At 38.3% G+C, this 22,727-nt stretch overlaps 2 protein-coding genes across 4 annotated transcripts; one reads left to right on the top strand and one right to left on the bottom strand.

Moving 5' to 3' along the window:
* Positions 1–851: 851 nt before the first annotated feature.
* On the bottom strand, positions 852–18,051 carry plag1 (pleiomorphic adenoma gene 1). Of its 2 annotated transcripts, XM_026291978.1 has the most exons (4): positions 17,752–18,051; positions 11,979–12,092; positions 9,838–10,193; positions 852–9,633 (listed from the first exon to the last, which is right to left on the bottom strand). In XM_026291978.1, the coding sequence occupies exons 3-4, from the start codon at positions 10,083–10,085 to the stop codon at positions 8,466–8,468; spliced, it is 1,416 nt and encodes a 471-aa protein (XP_026147763.1). In that variant the 5' UTR covers positions 10,086–10,193; positions 11,979–12,092; positions 17,752–18,051; the 3' UTR covers positions 852–8,465. The 2 variants fall into 2 exon arrangements, with proteins under 2 accessions (XP_026147763.1, XP_026147764.1); XM_026291979.1 differs by lacking the exons at positions 11,979–12,092; positions 17,752–18,051 and adding an exon at positions 10,977–11,166.
* A 139-nt stretch (positions 18,052–18,190) lies between these two features.
* chchd7 (coiled-coil-helix-coiled-coil-helix domain containing 7) lies at positions 18,191–22,066 on the top strand. Of its 2 annotated transcripts, none has more exons than XM_026291998.2 (5): positions 18,191–18,332; positions 18,442–18,561; positions 20,204–20,263; positions 20,360–20,458; positions 21,393–22,066. In XM_026291998.2, the coding sequence occupies exons 3-5, from the start codon at positions 20,210–20,212 to the stop codon at positions 21,495–21,497; spliced, it is 258 nt and encodes an 85-aa protein (XP_026147783.1). In that variant the 5' UTR covers positions 18,191–18,332; positions 18,442–18,561; positions 20,204–20,209; the 3' UTR covers positions 21,498–22,066. The 2 variants fall into 2 exon arrangements, with proteins under 2 accessions (XP_026147783.1, XP_026147784.1); XM_026291999.1 differs by adding an exon at positions 19,012–19,105 and having other exon boundaries at positions 18,240–18,561.
* Positions 22,067–22,727: the final 661 nt, after the last annotated feature.

Below are 22,727 nucleotides of genomic sequence, written 5' to 3'. Positions count from 1 at the left end.
AATCTAACTCATTCTACAGCCTACCACACTTTTGTCGTTCTTTTAAATATTGTAGGGATAAATAGCTTTGTTGTAGAAGTTAACAGTTGTGTGGCACTTTCGGGTTTCTTCGCTTTGCTCCTCACCTGGACAGTCTGGTGACTGTGATGCGACTCTCATTATCCTGTCTATCTTTGTTCATTACTTTTTCCTCATTATTAAAGAAATGTGGGGTGGCCCAGAATATTTTCCCCTGTACAGTATTTTTAACTATGTCATTAGGACCAGAATGTGTGAGCGAGTGGGTGAATGGACAAATAATGTAAAAAGTGCTTTGAGTACACTTGAGTGTAGAAAAGCGCTGTGTAAGACCATTTATCAAGACCATTTATTTGCCCTAGTTGAAAGAAACTCTTCTTTGAAATGGAATTAAGAACTGCTTGTCAAATTTAAAATTGAAGCCCATTAAAACACCCAAATTGGTGACAACAGGTTTTAAGAATGGAGCCCAAGGGGAGCATGTAGAAAGAGAACAAAATGGGTTCAAGGGTAGAACCTTGCGGCACTCCGCTGTAGAGGACATGCAGTCACTAATATTTATGCATTACATATGATCGTTACCATGATGACAAAAGTCTGGAAAGCATGCTATTGTCTAAGCAAGTGGAGAAAAGGGACCCATATTGTTTATGTTGGAAAACCTACTGCATTATAATGGGTTTGTTTAGCTTTACTAAAAGTATAAATAATGCCATCAGTAATGAAGATGAGCCTTGAAAGAACCACTGACTTAAGTAGAAGAAGCACAGATGCATATGCAAATAAAATCATAGTGAACTACACAGTTTTAGAAATGACCATCAGACGTGCAGTTGGATCCTTCTTTTATGTTTATTGAACTTTCATTACATTGTGTAAAAATACTGGAGTTGACGACCGCAGTTCTTCTGTCTCATAGCAGCAAGGTATGTAATTCAAATCAGGTTACTCTGCCAGATAATAAATAATCTGCCTCTTTGGATAATGTCTATGCTTAAAAAACAACAGATAAAAGCTGCAGCATTAATTTTTATTTTACACAACCTATAAACATACACATATATATATTTACTTATATATATGTTTATGGGAAATACTTTGACTATATTTATAAAAATACAACAGTAGTTTGTAAAATAGATTTGATGTAACATATTGAGAATTAGCAATGAGTCCATTATTGTCACAGATTGGCATTATTGAAATGCCACACATAACAAAACCAGTTTGGAATGCAGTTTGCTATTAACTTCCTCAGCATCAGCACTGATGTCTTCATGTCAGTTGCATGACTTCACTTCAAATCTCCTACCATCATTTAATTTTCCAAATATCAAAACAAATAGGTGAGGAGAGGGTGGGGGCATGTCATTTTACAAGCACGTCTGTGAAAAGACTACAAAAGTCACAGTACAATAAAATATATGTAGCTATATAGTACAACTGGACACACACATCTTTAGCTACACTAGATACTTATTTGTACAAATAATACACTTCAGGACTAGGAAGGAGGTCTGTAGCACCTTACGGAGCTTTAGAAATATGTTAGCAGCTTGATCCAGTACCATAATGTATTGCAGTGTTTCTTACATACACATTCAATGAAGTTCACTGGTACCACTGAAGCTAATAAAGAAATATGACAGGAGTTGCTAAAGGTCTGTGCTTCTCACTGAAGAGCATGTCCTATCTCTTGGTCATTACCTGACTATGAAACACATTCTGTTTCTCTTATTTCATTGTCGAGGACTGATGCGATTTGCCTCACAATTATGAATGTGATCACATACCGGATTCCAAATGTGAATCTCTCTTAACTCTTTCAATTTTGATGCACTTGTTCTCCCTGCAAATCTAATCCTGCCATACACTCCATATGAGTTATATTGTACATCAAGTCAAAGCTGCAGCTGATTGTAAAATGAATGGCCATGCAACCACTTTCACACAGAAGCCACCAAGCATTCAATAATTCTTGTATAATGTCACACTGAGGTCAAAGTGATTAAAGAGGACCGAGCAGCCGATTACCCTGGGGAGTTGGTGACAACCAATTAACCAACAGCAACAAGTGTGATATAATGATTGATTTAGGCTTCATTATTGACTGTGTTCTCACCTAAACAAGCAGCTGGACAGTCAAAGACAGTGTTGATAGTGTTATATATATAAAAATAGGTCTACAAATTTTGTTAAAAGCCTCCTCAATGAGATACACAGAACACTTGTGCAAGTAAAGCAAAAATGACAATTTGATAGGAAAAACAAACAAACTGTTAAAATAGTACCTGTAAAAATAAAACATCATATATTGTATGTACATGTGACTGTTTTCTAAAGAGCTAAATATATAATCTATACATTTGTAATAAAGGTTTTACACAAAAGGTTTTGGAGGAAATGAAGGCATTCACTTTACAAAAAGTGCTATGAGAAAGAAAGAGTGGCTTGATAACATCTCTTGTAAAACCACAACCCTTCATAAGATACAAATAACAAACTTCCATAAATGCTTTGAAACATTACACATTCAACTCTGCACTTCACACACCCCAAAAATGTCTCATCAAGTCCTGTCATTCAGGAAATAAAAAGGGGAACTTAACACTTTTAGCTGATCATTATTTCTGAATCCCAGAGTAAGAAAACAAAAAACAAAATGAGTATGTGAGGTAAATTATAACACTACTGGGTTACATATGCATGAAACATGTAACTAAGATGCGGCCTCTGTTAACTGCTGTGGTGGTAGGAAAAAGGTGACAAAGTTTTTGCATGTTGTAAAATTCACATTTTTGCCTTACAGTGTGCAGTCCAATGTAAGTATTTAAAGGAAAAGTGTCCAGAAACATGTCATTTTGTTTTCTGCAATAATCTACATCAGCTAAAATAACCTTTCAGTATATGTTGTTGTGTTAAGGCTATGTCAGAGTATTGATGCTGATTCAACACCAATTTGACACCAAACTATAGGAAATAAAACCTGCTTTCAGGACGTAATTTGGTATTGAGTGCTGCTCACAAATTTCAGTCAATCCACAGCCTTTCTACTTTTCTGGCTAGTCGGCACTAACAGAATAAGAACTGTAAGAAAAAGGGACATATAGTCTCTCACCACATATCAAGCTGGCACAGGGCTGAAAACTAACCGAAACATTTGTGACCCTGTCATTTAGTATGTTATTCTATCATATGAAGTTAAAAACAGAGTTACATATTTTAATCTATTTTTGTTATCTCTCGGATGTTTACGGTACACACCGGACATGTTTCAATGGGAAGTAAAAAAATTTTCCTTGAAGGTTTGAAGAAAAAAATGCGAATAAGAATCTAAGAAACTGTATACCAGCAAAAATAGCTGTAGTAACTATCCAACACAACACAACACAGTGTTTAGAAAATCTAAATGCACAACAGTCGAGACAGCTTATGGTATTTGATATGATCAGTGCTAACTAGTTTACTATCTGATTGTGTTGTATTTTGTTAGCAAAAATATGCTTTGAAGCTTTTCACATAATATGTCCACCTGTACACATGCGATACACAATATTCCAACCCAAGACTCCAGGTTTCAATCAGCCATCTAAAATTTCAAGATGTCCTGTGCAACATCCCAGCATAAATCTTTAGAAATGTTGGGTTTGTTAAGATAATTTGGCAATGTCTAAGTAAAGGTTATGTTAGAGCATGCTACTGTAATTCTTAACCTGTGAAAAAAAATGTTAAAAAAAATATATATGTCACCTGCATCTGTTCTAAAACAGCTGTTTTGTGCTATTGAAAAAAAGGCACTTTTGTATTTTCCACAGTGATGTTTGATGAAAAGGCACAACTGCTAGTTAGGTTGTATGATTAGTGTATGATAATGTATGATTTCTTCCACACTAAAGATGGAGCAGTGAAACTACTTTGAAAGACTTCACGTTAAAAAGAGACAAGGTGAATTGTGCGTGTGTCATGTGGACTCAATGAGGCACTGAGGACTGCATTTGACTTTGCATCTGAGGCAAAGTGCAGCTGTACTGTTTCACTGCCCTGAGGCACACCTCCTTGATGGTTTGGTTGGTGGTGGAGTCTCCAAATTTTGTATTTTTTAATAATAATAATAACAATTATATTACATTGATAAATTATATAAAGCTTCTGTTAGTTCCACATATTTGCACCCACAGTTTTCTATTGCCTGTCGGTGTGCAGCTTTGCTTGTAGAGGGTGCCAGAAGCAGTTAAAGGAGGGGACAATATTGTCTGTTCCTCTTCAAATTTTCAGCTATCTCAGAACTCTCTAGCCACATGCCCATAAAAATAAGAGTTGAGGTTTTAGTTTCCACCATCTTAAACATTTCAGGCAAGAATGAAGATGAATGACTCTTCCATTAAGCTAGAAACCACAGTAATGACAGCTCAAAATATAAAGACACAGAATCAAAGCCTGCAGCTCACCATTAACAGGAGACACTTTGACTGTATGCTTACCAGAATTTTTTTTAGGTGTATAGCATTTATAGTCCAGATAATTAATACATGGATAGCCTGGTCTTCAAAACATACGCAAACTCCAAGGCCCAAGGTTACATGTAATTGAAATGTTGTTGATGACCTATAAACAACATTTTCCAGCTCTAGTTGTCATTACAGAACAATTAGACTAAAATTCTGGTCGCATTTGCATGAAAACTGGAATATTAACAATTTTCTTTGTACTCAATAGTTAATATTTGAATTATTTAGTGTATAAGTCAAAACAGAGTCATTGCATCTCCCAGCTTCCTTGTGTTCTTTAGCTTTCTCAGAGTTCATGTTTATAGATTTAGTCAAGGCCTATAGGACTATCATGCGTTTTCTGTTTTAGAGGGCGACTTCCACTGTAATCTAAACATAAAGTGGAGCTGTGCCAGAGGAAATCAGAGCATGTGGCTGTGGTCATTTTTTCTCACCACCAATTACTGACAAGCTTCTGGATTGTTAAAGGATTTTGGATCTTAGTGGAGCTTTCAGTAAATTTGTATTATTTCTCGACATGATTCCAACTTTTTAACTTTTATTGTTTACAGAGCATATAGTAGTAAAGCATGTTTTCCTTCTTTCCATTTTTGTACACCTCCCAGGCCTCTACAAATGTTAGCTGATTTATGTTTCAGGATAACATTTAGATTCAGATTTTAAAAATATAAAGGTTACTCATAAAATATTTTCTATTTAAATTGTTTCACATCCCATACTTCTGGCTAAAATACCAAAATAGCAGCAAAATTTGGCAGTTTTCCATTACAGTACAATAGATTACATATAGAACGTAAGAGTCCCAATACTGTATGTTCCACATTGGATAAGAAAAGAAGCTGCATAGGCATATTTTAGATTTATATCCAGCTCTTGCTTCAAAGATAGAGTGTGAATGGATTATTGGTAAGTACAACACACTTTCTGTTATATTGAAGTGTTGATCTGGTCATTTCTAATTTTACTTTTAATGTGTATATTAATGGTCTACATTGCAGAAAGTTGTTTACATTGGGGTACACTCTAAAACTGTGCTATAATTGTGACATGCACTACCAGTCACTGCCGTGGGGAAATGTGTCCAAATGTTTTGACTGGTAGTGCAGTGGGGGAAGCTGCGGCAGTTATTTTTAAGTCAAAGGGTGGGAGTGTGCAGTGAAGATTGTAATGAAGCTATAGAGCCTCTTGCACTTTTAAAAAGCAAAGCATTCGATGCAGCCCCACTACCCACCCCAATAATTGATGTAGCCCTTATTTGCATTTTTATGTTTCATCTTTCATACCACTACATTTCCCTTTTATAACACATAATATACAGCGGTACTTGGTACCATATGTAAGCACATGTAAAATCCATCCCCAACTAAAGGCTTTAGTTTCAGTCTAACATTCACATACAAGGTAAGCTAACTATCTTTTAAAAAATAGGACACAACTCCAACAAGGTGAAAGTGGAACGGCTTAGCAGCCATGTTCAAAACTATTAGTAATGACACACTGAGCCTGGAGTACTCTGACATAGATCCTGATGGGGTTAGGGTCATAAATAATGGCTATGTGTGTTGGTGCATCATGGTCAAAGGTTGTCAGCCTTTTGTCTGGATGCCTATTAACCCAGATAAGGGGTCCCCAACCCATGTTCCTCGAAGTCCACTGTGCTGCTTGTTTTCCACCTATCCCTGCCCTGCCCACTGCTGATTACCTGGATCAGGTGTGTTCAGTCAATCAGAAACGTGTATAGTTAGAAAACAAGCAGGACAGTGGCCTTTGAGGACGGAAGTTGGATACCCCTGACCCATATGCAGTGCTTAACAAATTTATTGGAGCTCCATTCACAAAAAAGGGAAAACAAATATATTTTGGAAACCTGTCAAAAGCTTGTCTGAAACTAAACATTTTATTGTCACTTACTAGGTTCACTGTTTTGAACAGGAAAGAGGAATTTCAAATTCAAGTCATGTTTAGATCCCCAAATGTGAGTCGGCATGTTGGACTTCTATCAGAAGTTAAAAAAAAATTAATCAAGCGTAAAATTTTCCCTATTAAGAAACACAAGTGAATAACTGTAACTGGGCATCTGAATAAAAAAACTAATAATGTGCTGTGATTTTTTTCCTGCCTTTCCTGTAAAATAGTGAATTCCAAAATTCAAGGATAACAATAATTACACATTTTAGTATTAGCTTGCACATACAGGTGTATTAACCTGTAGTTTAGGGCAGCTGTGTCACAAACATTACATTATGACCAGTGGTCTAATAAATTTGTTAAGCGCTCTACTGTATATGGTTGATCTCAAGTCCCTTATTAGTGATGCTATGTTGGATATAGGGGGAAACTGCAGAATGACATGACAGCCCCTGGTGGCAGCTCGCGCCCTACATTGCGACAGATTTAGTCCGATAGCTATTTTCACACACCTGAGCACTCTACAGTAACGTCTGTGTTTTGTTGACTTTGGCTTGGGTTTTGGGGAATAACTAAGAGCAGCACAATAATAGACATTTTTATGAAAAATGTTCCCACTGTTTCATGTGGGGGTTAGGAAAATCCACCAAAATGAAATGTATAACTGTAATACTGTTGCTCAGTAGTTCCTTCTCAGTACCTTGTCTCTAGTAATATAAATCAACTTCTGTTTTATGGATAGAACAAAAGGACCACACTGATGTTTTTCCATGTTTAGCCTATTTACTACTAATGACATTTACTTTTAGCTTCCTGCATGTTTTATTTATTTATTTATATTTTTTTAGGTTTGAGATGTTTTGACTGATTCAGTTGTTTTGGATCAATTTTTCCATTTTCCAGGAAGCTGTTGGTTTCATTTCATTTCACTTTATATTGGAAATAAACTTGCAGAGGCTTGAAACAAGGTTGTGCAATACAGCACAATGAAAATTAGGTAACGCACATATAAGCACACACACACGTTACAGCGATGACAAAAAAATCCAAGCAGACATGATCTCTGTCATGCATTACCTGAGTCAAGTAAGATAATTTCCATGCTGATTTTAAATGAATGAAACACAATAGCTGCCTGGAACATTGCTCTGGAAATGATCAGCTGTGCCTTACAGTACATGATGTATTAAATCAATGTAAATGGGCAAAACATCAGACTGGCCCTTTAACATCCTACAACAAATAAGAAAGGCATAAAAACAAAGATCACCTATGATGCCAGATGGCATCAAAGTTCAAAGTGCCATACAGAAAACAATATACATTGCAAAATATCCATACTGTGGTCAATCAGTTCTAAAGAAAATAAAATGCAATCGAATTACTATAATTCATCTGTGTGAAAACTCCACAACTTCCATAATATAAATTTATGGTTTTAAATGGACACATATCGATGTTATTAAGCTATGTCTATATTACTGCAGAGAAAAACTAATGTATATGTGGCATGCTTTTCATTGATGTTGGAGTTGAGAGTGGTGCTGCAGTGAAATATGATGCAGTGTGATCCTGAGCCGTGCTGACCTGCACAGCCTGTGACGGAGAGCTATTGCTTGTGATGTGATTACATCCTGGAGGCTACATCCCCTATAAGTCATATCTTCTGGTAATAAGAAGAGATCATTACAGATTATAAAACTTGCAAACAGCAAGAAACAAGAATTTCGAAAGTGTATTTGCATAAACACACAGCACAAGAGAATTATTTTGCCACTATTATGCAAACACATCCCAACAGTAGACATTAGAAAGATGATTAATCTAAACCTTATGTGGAGGTGTGTGTTTGCTGCTATCAGTGCTCATCATCATGTATCTGCTCATGCTGTCATAGAAAACAACAGAGTTGCTATTATCTAACGTGTTACTGGCATCTTGTTTTGGTGTCTGTCTGCTGATGTGTGTCGTTCAGACATGCGTGTCAGTTTGTGTTAGAGTGCATGTGTGCCTGGTGCAGTACATACTGGATCACTGAAATGCTTGATGAAAGCGAGGCAGTGTGGTGGGTGTGCTCATGGTGGAAATGAAGGAGGAGGGAAGCCCATGAAGCGAACTCTCTACAGCCTCTGGGCCTTCAGAGGGCTGCGTGGGCAGCTGGACAAGAGGTGTGGGCTCTTCATTAGGTAGATAAGAAACACCCTGCCCCCCACTGCCCCCTGTCTGGTTGTACAGTGGCCCATTGAGCGGAAGGAAGTTGAAAAGCTGTGAGAAGTCCAAGGCAAGAGAATCTTCTGGAGTGGCTGCTGCCACTGATGTGGACATTTTGGATATGGACACCTCCTCACTTGCTCCCTCCAGCATATTCACCTGAGGCTCCAACTCAAGCTTGGAGGAGGAGAGCTGGGATTCCTGGGCTGCTGAGGATGATGAGGGCATGCTGCTCTGCAGCTCCATCAGGTAGGTCTCCAGTTCTCCCTTTAGATTCTGCTCATGCTCCTGTGAGGAGACAGTGTATGAGGTAAAGCTGGAGCCCAGTGGGTACTTTAAAGAAAAGGGGTGTGTGGAGGTGGGGAAAGGCTCTGGTTCCAGGACAGGGCCTGTGTATATATTGAGCTGGTTTGGCCTCTGTGTCCCCGGGAGCTCACCCTTGATGTCCCCAGGCAACAAGTTATAGACTACAGGCTCCAGCGAATCTGCTGGCTCAGTCTTTACCCTCAGCAGCTCCCGGGCATGGCTCTTCTTCACATGACGTGTTAGGTGGTCCTTTCTGCCAAAGCGCTGGGCACAATATTGACAAAGGAAGTCCTTGAGTCCTGTGTGCACCACCATGTGGCGTCGTACATCTTTACGGGTGTAAAATCTGCGCTCACAGTGCTCGCAGTGATGCTTTTTCTCTTTGGTCCCACTAGAGGACTTGCCAGCGTGTGTTTTGAGGTGTTCTAAAAGAACCACAGTGCTGGGGAACAGCTGCAGGCAGACTTGGCAGGTGAGGTCTCCACTGTTGGCAGCATGGAGGGCAAGGTGGCGTTTGAAGCCCAGCTTAGTGTTGTAGCTCTTGCCACACTCCTGACAGGTGAACGCCTCCTTGTATGGGTCGTGAGTATGAAGGTGATTCTTTAAGTGATCCTTGCGGTGGAACATTTTCTCACAGTATGTACACTTGTGGTTTTTTTCTGGCGAGTGAGTTGCCATATGCCTTGGAACACAGACACATCCTATTAGCACTTAGAATTGCTGCGAATATGTGTTATAGTAGCATTTTTTTTTCAAACACATAAACACAAGATCTAAAAGCTAGAATCATCAACACATCATTCTGACTACAGAGCACTATGTTACCAAAGGTGTAAATAGAAAAGCAACATGATGCAGCCTGCTATGTACTGCTGCTTGTTTGTACCGTAGCAGCTTGTATTTGGAGACGAAAGCCTTGGTGCAGTCAGGGTGGGAGCAGCGGTAGGGTCTTTCTCCTGTGTGAGAGTATGAGTGCACCTTTAGCTTCTCCACACTGTTGAAAGCTTTCTGACACTCTTGGCAGAGGAAATTCTTCTTCGGCTTCCCCTCTGCTCTCCTGTGCCTCCCTGTGGGTGGTGTCAGCTTGGCTTTCTCCAAGATGTGGTCAAGGTGGCCCTGGGTTCCTGTGGCCATGGCACCCCAAGGCAGACCAGCTACATGGACAGGGCGCAGTGCCCAACTAGTACTGATGCAATTATTTTATCCAGTTTTATGTGCTCAACACCACCTGGACTCAGGGGCCTGAGAGAGAGAGAGAAGGACAGAGAGAGAGAGAGAGGATCACCTGAATGGTTTAGTTTCAGGTTGATGACTGATTTGCTGGCAGTAAAAAAAATACACTGAAACCTTAATCAAAATAAATCAACAAAACCGCTGATCTGAGTCTTGTATCATTAAACAAATTTAACTTTATCTGCCCCTCTTCAGGTTCTCTGCTTTCGTTTGAGCCTAACACAGTGGTGATCCTTGATAACTGGTATTATCTACTGGGTCATTTAAGTATGGCTTTTACAACACGGCTCAGAGTACATTCATGGATAAAACAACAACAGTTTACTACCTGTAACAGTATCAGAAAAGTGGAGGTGTCAATATCAAATGAGCTCAAATGTTAATACCTGTTGGAAAATTTGATTAATACAGCAGCAAAACAGTGATATTCAGCAAGATAAAAAATATATATCACATAGGAAAATTAGAATAATTTATAGACCTGACTACAGATATTTGACAGTTATCTCCTGGTCATTTATGCAGTCATGGAAGATGGGCTCAGCTTCTTCATGAGACTGCTAATCAGTTCTTAGTCTTAAGAGACAATGCTTTTTGGTTTGTGATCAGTTTTTCGAGAACGTTTCAAATGTGAACAAGAGGGTGGCTCCCGATGGAGCCAAACCTGGACAAAGCCATCAGGCTTGCTGCACAGATTAAGTCTGCAGTAGAACAGAGAGCCTGTATGGCTGGTGAAAACACAGCTTGCAAGTACAATGCTGCACAAGAAACCACATCCTCTGAGTGAGTTACCTTGGCTTATGCCTGTTTTGCAAAACCTTCAGACACATTCTTTATATGTGGGTCACAGTCCTTTGGCTAATGCACTCTCCTGACCAGATGCTAAAGCTAAATGCAAAGACTGTGGAGAGAAAGGACATTTTGCTCAGATCTGTCATAGTACATTAGCTAGAGAATTATGATAACCCATAAACTACTATACACTGTCATGATCAAGACTACAACTGCTACCGCACATGCTACAGTGGCCAATTCAGCATCCCAAGTCTCCATAGTTTCTGTCAGTGTCTTCAAAAACCAATTTCCTGGAGTATCCTGATCAGCAAGTGATTACAGCAGGTGCAGCACAATTTGCAATGTCGATGGTTCTGTGTCACAGCCCCCCCGCCTCCGTATGCCATGATCTACTGTTGAATAAAGGCAAAAATGCCCCAAAAATTAATTTAATGAAAAGATCCATAATCCTTAGCATTATCTAACTATGCCTGCTCTTCATCTGGTAAAAAATAGATTAAACACCTGTTAAAGGCCACTTCAAAGCTCAGGTATCAAGAGGTGGCATTGGAGCCCTTGTCACCGTCTTTGTTGTGGATCTCTCCTGTTGAGTCTGGCTTTTATAGCCACCATAAACTATCATTTAGCAGGTAATACTGTCCTGCCTCACTGGCTAGACAGACCCAGTCATGCACTTTCCCTCATCTAGTTAGTTGTGGCATCAACTTTGCACATAGTGCTATAGAGAAACTGCAGTAAGTATGATTGAAAAAAACTGATAGCTGTCATTCAAAGAAAAACAAATGTATGTGCAGATCTCAGAGAAACTATCACATTATCACAGACTTCTATCCACATCCATGGACATGTTGCTTTCTTGCAATGATTGATTTGGCAAATTGTTATTGCCAAATGCCTTATTGTCTTCATCACCCAAGTCTTTTTTTACTATCGTCATAACCACTATGGCATTTTTGTCTACGGACCTATACAAGCAACAAGCAGAAAAAAAACACTCACCTGAAGGATGTCCAGAACCACCTAAAGATGGCTGTTTTCCTTGTGAATGATGAAAAATCCATCAAGTGGCCAAGTATGCACTTTTTGGGTCACATAGTGTTTGCCAAAGGTATCCTGCCAGAGAAAGAACACACACATGCTGTGATGAATGCCCCTGCTTCACTCTTTTTTTGGTTTACTGTCATGAATTTTCAAGTTCATTTCCAATTATGTGACACAGTTCGAGATAGTGTGTGTATGTCTGAAGAAGGATACACTCTTGCAGTGGACAACAGATGTGGAGAAAAGTTTTGAGAGAGTCAGATTTCTCTTGGTAGATAGTGATGCTCTTTCCTGTTTTGACCCATGGTTGCCCACAACAGTGTCTACTGATGCTTCAAATTGTAGCTTAGCTGAAGTACTCACCCACTTGCAGTCAAATGGCACAGAGCACACTATCTGTTTTGCCTCCATAACCCTCGGAGCAGTGGGTGGCAAGTATTTGATAGTGGAAAAAGAAGCCCTTAGATGTGTTTGGGCTGTGAAAGAATGATGTATGTTCCTTCAGGGTTTCAAATTCATGCTACACACAGATCATCAGACCCTTACCACAATGGTTACAATGGACTTGGCAAAGAGGGAGTGAGACCACCACACTAGTCTGCTATGCTACTGAACTTTGACCAGGATGGAGTTTACTGTGCAGGGACACAAAGCATCACTGCTGACTGCCTTTTCCATCTCCCCATTCATGTGTCTGAAAGTTTGACTCATGACCCAAAGCCAAATGTTGCTGCAACTATTACAGCTGCTCTTAAAGCGCCGTGATTGGCTGACATGAGTGTGCCTCTTCTTCCTGCTTTTTGTGGACAATTCAGCCAAGGCTGTCCACAGACAGCACAGCTGGTGAGCCCACAAACTGAAACTTATTTTCATGAACTAAATTAAGATAACTTGTCTTGGGATGGTACAGTACCAACATCACTGTATGCCCCAGTTGTCGCCCTTGCACATGAACTTTACCAAGGAGTGGGGCTCAGTAAACAGCAACAGAGAGGATTATGTGTAGCCAAAAATGTTCTGATTCAGTCCACAATCCAGTCCTGTCAACCTTGCCAGGTGACTAACAAGTCAGCTACTTCTTACTCTGCTCTTCTTCCGCTGGTGCAGATTTCTGATCCTCAGTAAAAAAATCTGACAACTGACATTGTTGGCAATATGCTATTATTCTAGTTTAAGTGGCCAGATGTTGGATTCTCAGCCAATGTTACCATAACAGCTACATCAACTGTTCTCTCCTCTTTCACCTGAGTTTGTGGCAACCAGGAAGGTATTGTAACGGATAATGGGCCTCAGTTCACATCCCCTCCCTTTGTTGCTTATCTTGCTGAACTCGTTCACCGTAGGACTTTGATGTGTCATCCAGCTGCAGTCCAAATGGCAATAATATAGTCTGTGCCAGATAAATAAGCCATCATCCCTTCTGATGGATGACCATGCTACACTTCAAGAAGCTTTGGGTGTTTCTTCATTCCAGTGACTGCATGGTCTTCGAATGCGCATAAAGCTGCCTGTTATTCAATCACTGATGTTGCAGTGAATACAACCGGTTTGAAATGAGGATCCAAAAACACAGACATCTTAGGATGAAAACCTATACGGAAAGCAAACCTGGTGCTTGCAAACCTCTCTTCTGAGAAGGTACACAGCTAGAGTCCAAATGCCTTTCCATGTCCTAGAAGCTCACCCACTTTTCCACCGCTCAGGAAACTGAAGAACAGGTGGATCAAAGTACATATCTATTCAACAATGGAGCTCTTGCCCTTAAGCCTGGTAGCAAAATGGGAATGATGCTCAAGACATGTCTTCGTCAGCTACAACGAGCCTACTTTTGTTGTTCTTATCGTTATTTAACAGCTGATCTGTTCCACTGACAAAACGGGTAAATATATTTTTTTTTAGTGCTCAGTAACAAAATTCATTGACAAAGATTATATTTACTGTAACTGCTTCTTAAAAGAAAGAAAAAAAAGTCTTCCAGTGAATCGCTAGGTAAAAAGTCTTATTGTGAAAAAGCAGCAGGAAGTTCTTGGTATTTACTTACAGTGGCTTAACATCAATACATTTTATGATACTCAAAAAAAAAAAAAAACTGCGCAAGTGCTCAGCACCAATTTATTAGGTACATCTAATAAAAGCTTATTAAGCCTTTTGGTAATAAATATACTTCAACAAAGTTGTACTGTCCTGTTTGCAAGAGATGCTGAAACAGCTGTAGTTTTGAAGATGCAGTTTGTGCTGCTGTTGAACAATGTTATGTTATTACCGACAGATATTTCTTTTGTTTTCTTCACAACATTTATATCAGCGGAGGCAGGCGAAACAACAATGTCCATCTCCAGGAGCAAACCAGTCCCAAAGCAGCACAAACTACATTCTCTATAAAAGATCACACAGTCAACAGCTCTTTAAATATATTTCAGCAAATACTGAACATTAAACAGCATTTGTCTTAGCTCGGTGCACTTAATAAACTGCTGCTTTCTTTTCTATTTGCCTCCATACTTGTACATGTTGACTCCAGTTTACAGTGGTTTGACTGAAATGGGGCAGAGACGAGACCATCACTGTCACCGCTCCTGTGAATTATTTACTACATTGCGTCTTTTCCTAAAAATAAATTCAACTAAAAGTAATTGCTGCATGGACTATGCTCACTAGGAATACCCTGTGTCTCATATGTTGTTAGATTTAGGATACAGTGGCTCCTATGTTACATCATCTGGGAAAGGATGTCAATGATTTGAAGTGAATGTTTCAATATTAACCCAAAACCTGCATCTCTCTCCAAATTTTGCCAACTGCTCTGAGTAGTAGTAGTAGTGGTAGTAGTAGTAAACATAACCTCATAAATGTAATTATGCTTTATTGCCACAAGCGAATACAACAAATAATAATAATAATAATAATGCTTTTTGTCCCAGAGTTGTAATGTATCATTTGTTGCTGACAGTTTCTCAAAAGAAGCTGTTTTATTGGACATTTTAACAACAGCTATTTTACATGTACAAACAGAAAATATCATTACATTTCACTGAAAATATAGGCTTGTTTATATAGTATAAATGAAAACAACTTTTAAAATACACATTTAGGTTAAATAAATTGTATTTTTAACTATACTCAGTACTTTTTTTTTTTTTTTTAAAAAAAAGCAAAACGGTGTTGCTGCTGCTTACCCAATATAGCCCATCACTTCCCCTGGTGCCCTTCCGTTACAGCAATTCTTGTTTGATATGTTTTCCCCCTTTGTATCTGCTATGGGGCCACCATAAGGTAATACTTCTTAATATTAGGTATAATATTAACTGTACTAAATGATCACAAATGTATGTAATATTTGGAATAACAATATATACCTTGTTATTTAGTTCAGAGGTGTACTCTAACATTATGACACAATCAATTTATATTGTTATTTCTGACACACTAACATTGATCATCTTGTGTATATTGTCTTGTATCCCTGTGCTGGGTCACCCAGTTACCTTTACAGCTAAAACCACTTCACAGGCTGAGGAATCTGTCCTTATCAGGGTTGTTTTAGTATTAGTCCAGAAACCCCTCTAAACTGAAATCCATGAGGCCACATAGTTACGAACTAATTAAAATAAGTTTGATTTAATTATTTATTTCAAGCAAAGAAGTAGAAATGATGTTGCCTCAACCCAACCAAGTTTTAAAAGAAACATTTAATAAAATAGGTGAAACTGGGCTGAATAATAAGAAATAAAATTATATTTATATATATATACAAACAATAGATAAACTGTGTTTTGTGTATATGACTAATGTTGTTCTGTACAGTCTCTGAGAAAGACTATCAATAAAATCCTCCATCATCATCTAGAATTAAATGTAAATTATTAATTAATTTCTAAAACTTTTAAGGATGAGGTTTATCAATGGAATCCGTCTTTGAGCTTTTTTCAGTTTAAATTAACACTTATTACAAACAGTTTTTTCTACAATGATGTACAGCCTACATTTCTAATGGGAAACAGCCTAATTATTAAATAAAACTGCACTGATAATAACCAACTATTTTGCAATAATTAAAACTTATCAGCTCTTCAATCTGCAAAGAATTTTTTTTCACATCATTAGGCAAATATTTTAAAATGATTTTATCAATACCTGTTAATTTTAAAACATTGTTTTATTCTAACACATGAATATATGAATATGCATTTAATGATTTATAGTTTATTCTGGTAAAAACTGTTTAAGGGGTTTTTAATAATAATAATAAAAATAATAATAATAATGATATAATAAATGGTTACATCTTTAAAAAAGTCTAGTTATTTTATTGTAAAAGTGAATGTTTCAAAAAATATATCTCGTTAGTTTCGAGACAAAAATTGATCTATTGTGTCAGAAGAAGGTTTAGGCAGTAATGTTATAGTGCTGAGTTTTCCAATTCAAAGCACAAATTCACCACAACAGGATTACATCGCAAACAAAAAATGACTCAGTCACAGATCCACATGATGACAAAATAAAACTGGTGGTGCAGGCTTTTAGGAAGCAGCCTGATAAATTAATTATATTGTTTCCATAACAACAGTAGCAGCATATTTAATGCCATTATCAAATATTTTAAAACTGTATGAACATAGAAAGGAAAAAGATTATTTTGCATACAAATGCTTTTAAACATCAAGTGAAAGAAAAACTAAAAAACAAAGTAATAAGGATCAGTTTGTCATTTCTAGAAGAATTGATGAGTATTTACACCCATGGTCTCTTCAGTATTTTCATGTCAAACTTTAATTTGAGCTACAAAATCATTAAAGTTTAATGTACCAGTATATGCTCACAACTATTTCCATGTCTCATGTAGAGTGACTGCTCTGAGCTATAGCTGGGACAGGTGTAAACACAGCCTGGAGTCAACACTGACACACATTTGTTTTCAACAACTATTTCATTATCTGCTTTCCAAGCACAGACACCAACTCAACAACGAATCTCAAAGGAAGAAGCTTCTCTTCAAAGCCTACACTGACACAACAGGTTTGTACCAGCAGCACCTATATGACCACATATTGTAAAGACGTGCAGAGTGCAACCTGCCATATGCATGCAGGCTGCACAAGCAAATCTAAAGCATTGTCTAATTGATTTGCCTTAGGTTCTACCTCCATTTTGCTTCTTTATTGACAAGCAATTTCATGTCTTTTCTTGTTTAATAGCCATATCATCGGCACAACGTGCTCTATACCTGCAGTAGCAGTCTATATAGTCCTAGTCTATAAGTGAAACCGCATGACAAATGTCACTGTGGCCGCTGTCGTTTTGGAAATGAGATGTTTATTAAGTGTTGACAGTGTTTATGATTTCCTAGCCCATCAGCCTAAAACGCATGTGAATGCGGACAGTATGAAAACTGACATGATTGCTGAATAAAAAGCGCCTGTTGTTGTGACTGCTGCTGTTATTATATGACAGAAAATAAACTAAGTGTGGGTGCTATCTTCAACTTTACTCAACTTTACTTGGAATCGCTAATGTCTGTGGCCAAACACCGTGACACTATCTGCCGTGACATCATTTATTTAAATAGTTTGAAATGCTTACACCGTGCCTTGGTTTTCTCCGTGGTCACTATAACTGGGTACTGATTAACACAAACTTTTTCCCCAGCTCACCCCTCTCTCATAATTTAAATAACCCCGATATTTTAATTCAAGAACTGAATAACCGCTTACTTAATTTACATAAAACTTACCCCGGACGCTTTAACATCCTTTCTGTTGAGTTTTTCTTGACTTTCAACTGTGTTCCGAATTTTTAATAATTTTTTTCTCATATTTTTTGCTAGACGCGGCGGGCCTGAAAATTGTTTGCTTTCCTCTCTTTCGAGCAGCCATTGTGTATGCGCTGCGATGCAACCACACTATGACGTAGCCACGCCCACTCTAAGTCCCGCCCACTGCGCGTTTTGATTCGCGTACGACGCTGCCACTTTCGCTCCGATGTCATTTACGGTTAGTTTCGATAAAACTCAATTTTCGTACTTGTCAGACGCGCCGTCAATCGTTTAAAGTAGGCTCACTTTCGTTCACGACGGTAGGAAGACCCGCATGTCAGCCGAGAAACCCCATTGGCGCGGTGGCTTGTCAGTCGTGAGTTTTCAGGCTTCCTATTGGCTCATGTTGCTGTCGGTTGTCGATGACGGTGTGGGTGATTTTCCTGGTGCGACAGACCGCATGGTTCGTGACTTCTCTGTATGTAGTGCGATATATGTGCGATATAGTGGACATCGACAGACCCGGACGTGGTCCGAGGGGACACAGATGTCACCACAGGGTAAATACGCTCCTCGGTTATTTCCGCCTGTGCCGGATAACCTTCACTGGCTTGGACGCACAAGTCATGAACCCACCGCTGGATTAAAGCTCACCTTTGTCACTTACAGGTAGGAGAAGCTGTAGAGTCTGTGTGCAGATGTGAAGAAGCCTCTTCAAAGTTTCCCCTTTAGCGGAGCAGAAATGTCCATGAAGGTCAACTTGTCAAACTGCGCTTAGGAACCTGTCAGGTAAATAAAACGCGTTTGTTGTGGATTTGTACTCATCTATTTGTTACTACTTAGCTTCTCAGTTGGCTTGAAATTATTTTAATAGTAGCATTACTAATAAAAAGCCTCCACAGCAGCTGGAGGAGCAATTTGTCTAGTTAGTTTGTTAGTATTTACATTTAGTGTCCTTATTTTCTTATTCTGTGTTGTCTAGATAGATAGATAGATAGATACTTTATTCACTTTATTCAGGAAATTCAGATTGTCCAGCTGCTCTTATATTTACATATACACAGAAATAACACTATATAAAATAAACAAGATTTTAAACAAAGGCAGCCAGAATATATTTGCTTGTGTTTACTTTTTATAGTAACTGGGCAGCTTGTTATAAAAATAGGAATCACAGGTAGACCAGCATGCACCTGGGTGGACCTATGATTATTTATTTATTTATTTATTTTTAACCAGTCTTGGAGCCAGAGCAGGATTTGCTGGATTTCGTGTTGTTTGCCTGATAAAATGCAATAAATGGACACTGAGTCATCCGAGTTATTTGAATCACGTGAGTTGAGTCCATTTGTTTTCTTTGACAAATAGTCAGTGCAACAGCACTGTGTGATTATACACTCACTGGTCACTTTATTAGGTACGCTGTTCAATCACTTGTTAACACAAATAACTAATCAGCCAGTCACATGGCAGCAGCTCAATGCAGTTAGATGTGTAGATGTGGACAAGATGACTTGCTGAAGTTGAAACCGAGCATCAGAACAGGGAAAGAAAGGAGGTTTAAGTGACTTTGAACATGGCGTGGTTGTTGGTTCAGGGCGGGTTGGTCTGTGTATTTCAGAAACTGCTGATCTACTGGGATTTTCATGCACAACCATCTCTAAGGGTTTATAGCAGGGGTGCCCAGTCCTGGTCCTGGAGGGCCTCTGTCCTGCTGTGTTTTCCAACTATCCCTGCTGTACCCACTGCTGCTTACCTCAGATCAGGTGCGTTCAGTCCATTAGAATCTGGAAGATACCATCTCAGATGAGGGTGGAAGTGAGGGAAGACAAAGTGAAATGGTATCCCCCAGCTTCTGATTGTCTGAACACAATATTTAAAGGTCCAATATAGTTTGAGATGCAAGTTCTTATATGTGGAAATGTAAATAAGGCTCCAAAAACATACAGAGGAACTGTGTATTTTAATAGACAAAATTGCAGTTTAAGTAGTAACTTATCAGAGACACGTTGTGCGTGTTGGCTGACAGGTAATATGAAAGTGCTGTATGGAAAACCTAAAGATATGTCTGAACTAACAGACAGTAAGAGTGTTGGTAGATCGATACATGAATTTAGAGAAATACGTTTATCGCTGGTGACCTTCATTGTTTTCTGTATTATTTTGGTTCAGGATAATTCATTTTTTAGGTTTAATAGGGTGCATTTTTTTAATCAAATATGTATTTGCTGGGGGATTGCACCATAAATCCAAGGCAACTAGGATGCCCGTCAGTGTTTCATTTTAAAATCTGTACTGGACAGCAATTTATGTTTTTGGATTTTAGCTACACTTTTCTCAGAAATATAGATACTCAGTTTACTAAATGGAAAATGTTGTTTGAGCAAAATCTGAGCCTATGTTCATGTTCATGTTGTCTCTCTATACACAGATAGAAATGGATAAAACTGCACGAAAAGTTCGGAATCAGGACATTAACCCATGCATCGAAGTAAGTTTAATAATCCTTTACAGTCTGAATTGTCTCAAATGTCACCTTGCTGAAAGTTATTCATGTTCTGTTTCTTTTTTTATTTTTATTTTTCAGGAAACTGATGCCTCACAAAAATGTCTGGATACCTACAACTATAATAAGAATATGTGTTCGGCCTATTTCCAGAGATACAAGAACTGTAGGAAATACTGGGTGAGCGATTTTTTTTTTTTCCTTTCTATCTCAAAGAAAACATTAAACTAGTAGGAGAAAAAAAAACAATACATTGAATACAATGTGCAGGCACAGGTGATAATGGTATCAGAGATCATTAAAAATTGAGACCAAGTAGCTATACATCATCGGGCTTGCTCATCTTTACCTGTCTGTGGGTTGAAGGACGGCAGATACTCTCATGGTCGGGGTCTGTTTACAGTGAGTGGCAGAGGTTGATGAGAAGAAATGGTTCGTGGCATCAATGAGTGCAGGGGCAAACTATTTTAACCATTTTAACTATTTCTGACTCACCACTATTGCATGAACATAAAGGTCACAGCAGCACATGGTTCAGCAAATAGGCAAATTAAATGATTACGTTGTTCACTAGTAGCGCTCCAATAAGTGTATACCTTAATTAAAATATAATCAGTTTAATAAACCATAAAACACTGGCACATTCTGGGAACTTATTCTTATGTCAGGTCAGTATACAAAAGGTTTTTTGTTTTTTTTCTTCTTTGCAGGCCAGAGGAGGCAAAATTAGTTTATATTTCTTGTTGCTTTTATTCATTCCAGCTGTGAACAAATAGGAATTAAATGACAGTTCCAGCTTAAGGTCTCATCAAATACAGTGCAGACAGTATTTGGACACTTTGCCAGCTGGACAAGATTTTGTTCTTCAGGCTTTTGTTCAATGCGTCAGCACAAGTTGAAATAAAGTAGTGGATTACTATGTTAAAGCCTCAGCTTTAATTTGAGTAGGACAACACTGGTGATTTTATATTTTAGTTCAGCTTTTATTGTGATGAGTGACATCTCTGTATCAGCAACCTCAGCTATCTGTGGAAGGTACACTCCATGCAGCATTTTGTCTTGTTGATAGTTTTATATGTGAAGTATTTCTGAGTTTTTGTTTGTTTCCATGTAGCACAGCATAATGCTGCAGAGGAGAAGAGATGGTGTGAAACCTGACATGCCCACTGCTGCAGAGAGGCAGGAGATACTCGCTGGTATTGGAGGCAAACCATACTGAGAGTCAGCGGGTCCTGTGGAGGCCCTGCAAAGACCAGCATGTCCAAGAAATGAACTACAGGCAGACACATTCTGGTAGTGCTACTACATTGCGTCTCAGGATGAAGTCATGTTGAAGAGATGATTTGTAGCTGGACGTTATGCTGGTGCAGAATAGGCAGAAAACAAAGTCATAGAGACACAAGGCATAAGATTTTTTCGTTGTTAGCTTTATTAGAGTGACCTGAGCTCACACAATATGAATGGAATGAAAGCACTTTTGTTTCATCTTTTGTTTTTGATTTGAAAAAAACAAAAAGGTGATGTACATGTTTTGGATTATGGTGCTATTAGAAAACCAGTTTATTTCTGTGGATTTTGTCATGAATATTCAAAATCCTTTTAAAGTAAACAAATGCACGAACCCACACGTTTGTCTAAACCAACCCATGTGGAAGGCTGCTTCATCACTGAAATCTACAGCTTCCACAGCATTGGATTTCAACTCACCTACATGGTGAAATGTGCAACTGTGATGGGCATCTGTCATCTGTGTGTTCTTAATAAAAAAGAATGTGTGTTATATTTACACCATTGTTTCCCTGATGTTTGATTTGCCAGAAGATCATATTTCTTATGTCTTTTGTATAATCCTGTACATTAATTCTGTCCTCTCTCATTATAAATAGTCAGATGGCATTACAAAACATTTATCATTAACGCAGTGAAGTGAGAAATCAGAAAACCAGTGTTTAGATTAATGGCCGATGATGAGCCAGTGGAACAGAGATTCCTTCAATGCATTAGTTTAATATTTACATTTTGGACTCTGAAACAACTCTTTCACGTCTGAAACAAAAGCCATCAGTTTAAAAAAAAAAAAAAAAAAAAACTTAAATGGATTGAAAAATATGAATACATGTTAACACAAGTCAGGATGTTATGGGGGATATTACTGTTTGGTATGAAATTCACATCTTGTGTAAAAGGACCAACTTCATAAGAAGAATGAATGGTTTGTCTGACTCAGACTACTGAAGCCTCACATTAGCTACAGGTGGTATTTTTACATATATATAAGAAGGGATCACTTCACAGTTGGTATAATGGATGATTATATAACTAATGTAATATCAAATATAAACCTGTCCTGAAACGTCAAACAAGTTAAAGACATGAAGGCAAACGTGCCACGGCATTCCTCTGTAGTAGTTTTATAAGAATCAAGGTTTTTAAAAAGTATGCAGTTGTC

The sequence above is a fragment of the Mastacembelus armatus genome, chromosome 20 (assembly GCF_900324485.2).
Source record: "Mastacembelus armatus chromosome 20, fMasArm1.2, whole genome shotgun sequence".
NCBI classification, from domain to species: Eukaryota; Metazoa; Chordata; class Actinopteri; order Synbranchiformes; family Mastacembelidae; genus Mastacembelus; species Mastacembelus armatus.
This window is presented reverse-complemented; position numbering and strand designations above follow the sequence as displayed.

What these genes read in the sequence shown, in the direction of transcription:
- plag1 (XM_026291978.1), bottom strand. Translation starts at nt 10,085, where the DNA reads ATGGCCACAGGAACCCAGGGCCACCTTGACCACATCTTGGAGAAAGCC. An exon ending in TCCAAATACAAGCTGCTACG is followed by an intron (nt 9,634 to 9,837) that starts GTACAAACAAGC and finishes CTGTGTTCCAAG; the next exon opens with GCATATGGCAACTCACTCGC.
- chchd7 (XM_026291998.2), top strand. Translation starts at nt 20,210, where the DNA reads ATGGATAAAACTGCACGAAAAGTTCGGAATCAGGACATTAACCCATGC. An exon ending in ACATTAACCCATGCATCGAA is followed by an intron (nt 20,264 to 20,359) that starts GTAAGTTTAATA and finishes TTTATTTTTCAG; the next exon opens with GAAACTGATGCCTCACAAAA. An exon ending in AGAACTGTAGGAAATACTGG is followed by an intron (nt 20,459 to 21,392) that starts GTGAGCGATTTT and finishes GTTTCCATGTAG; the next exon opens with CACAGCATAATGCTGCAGAG.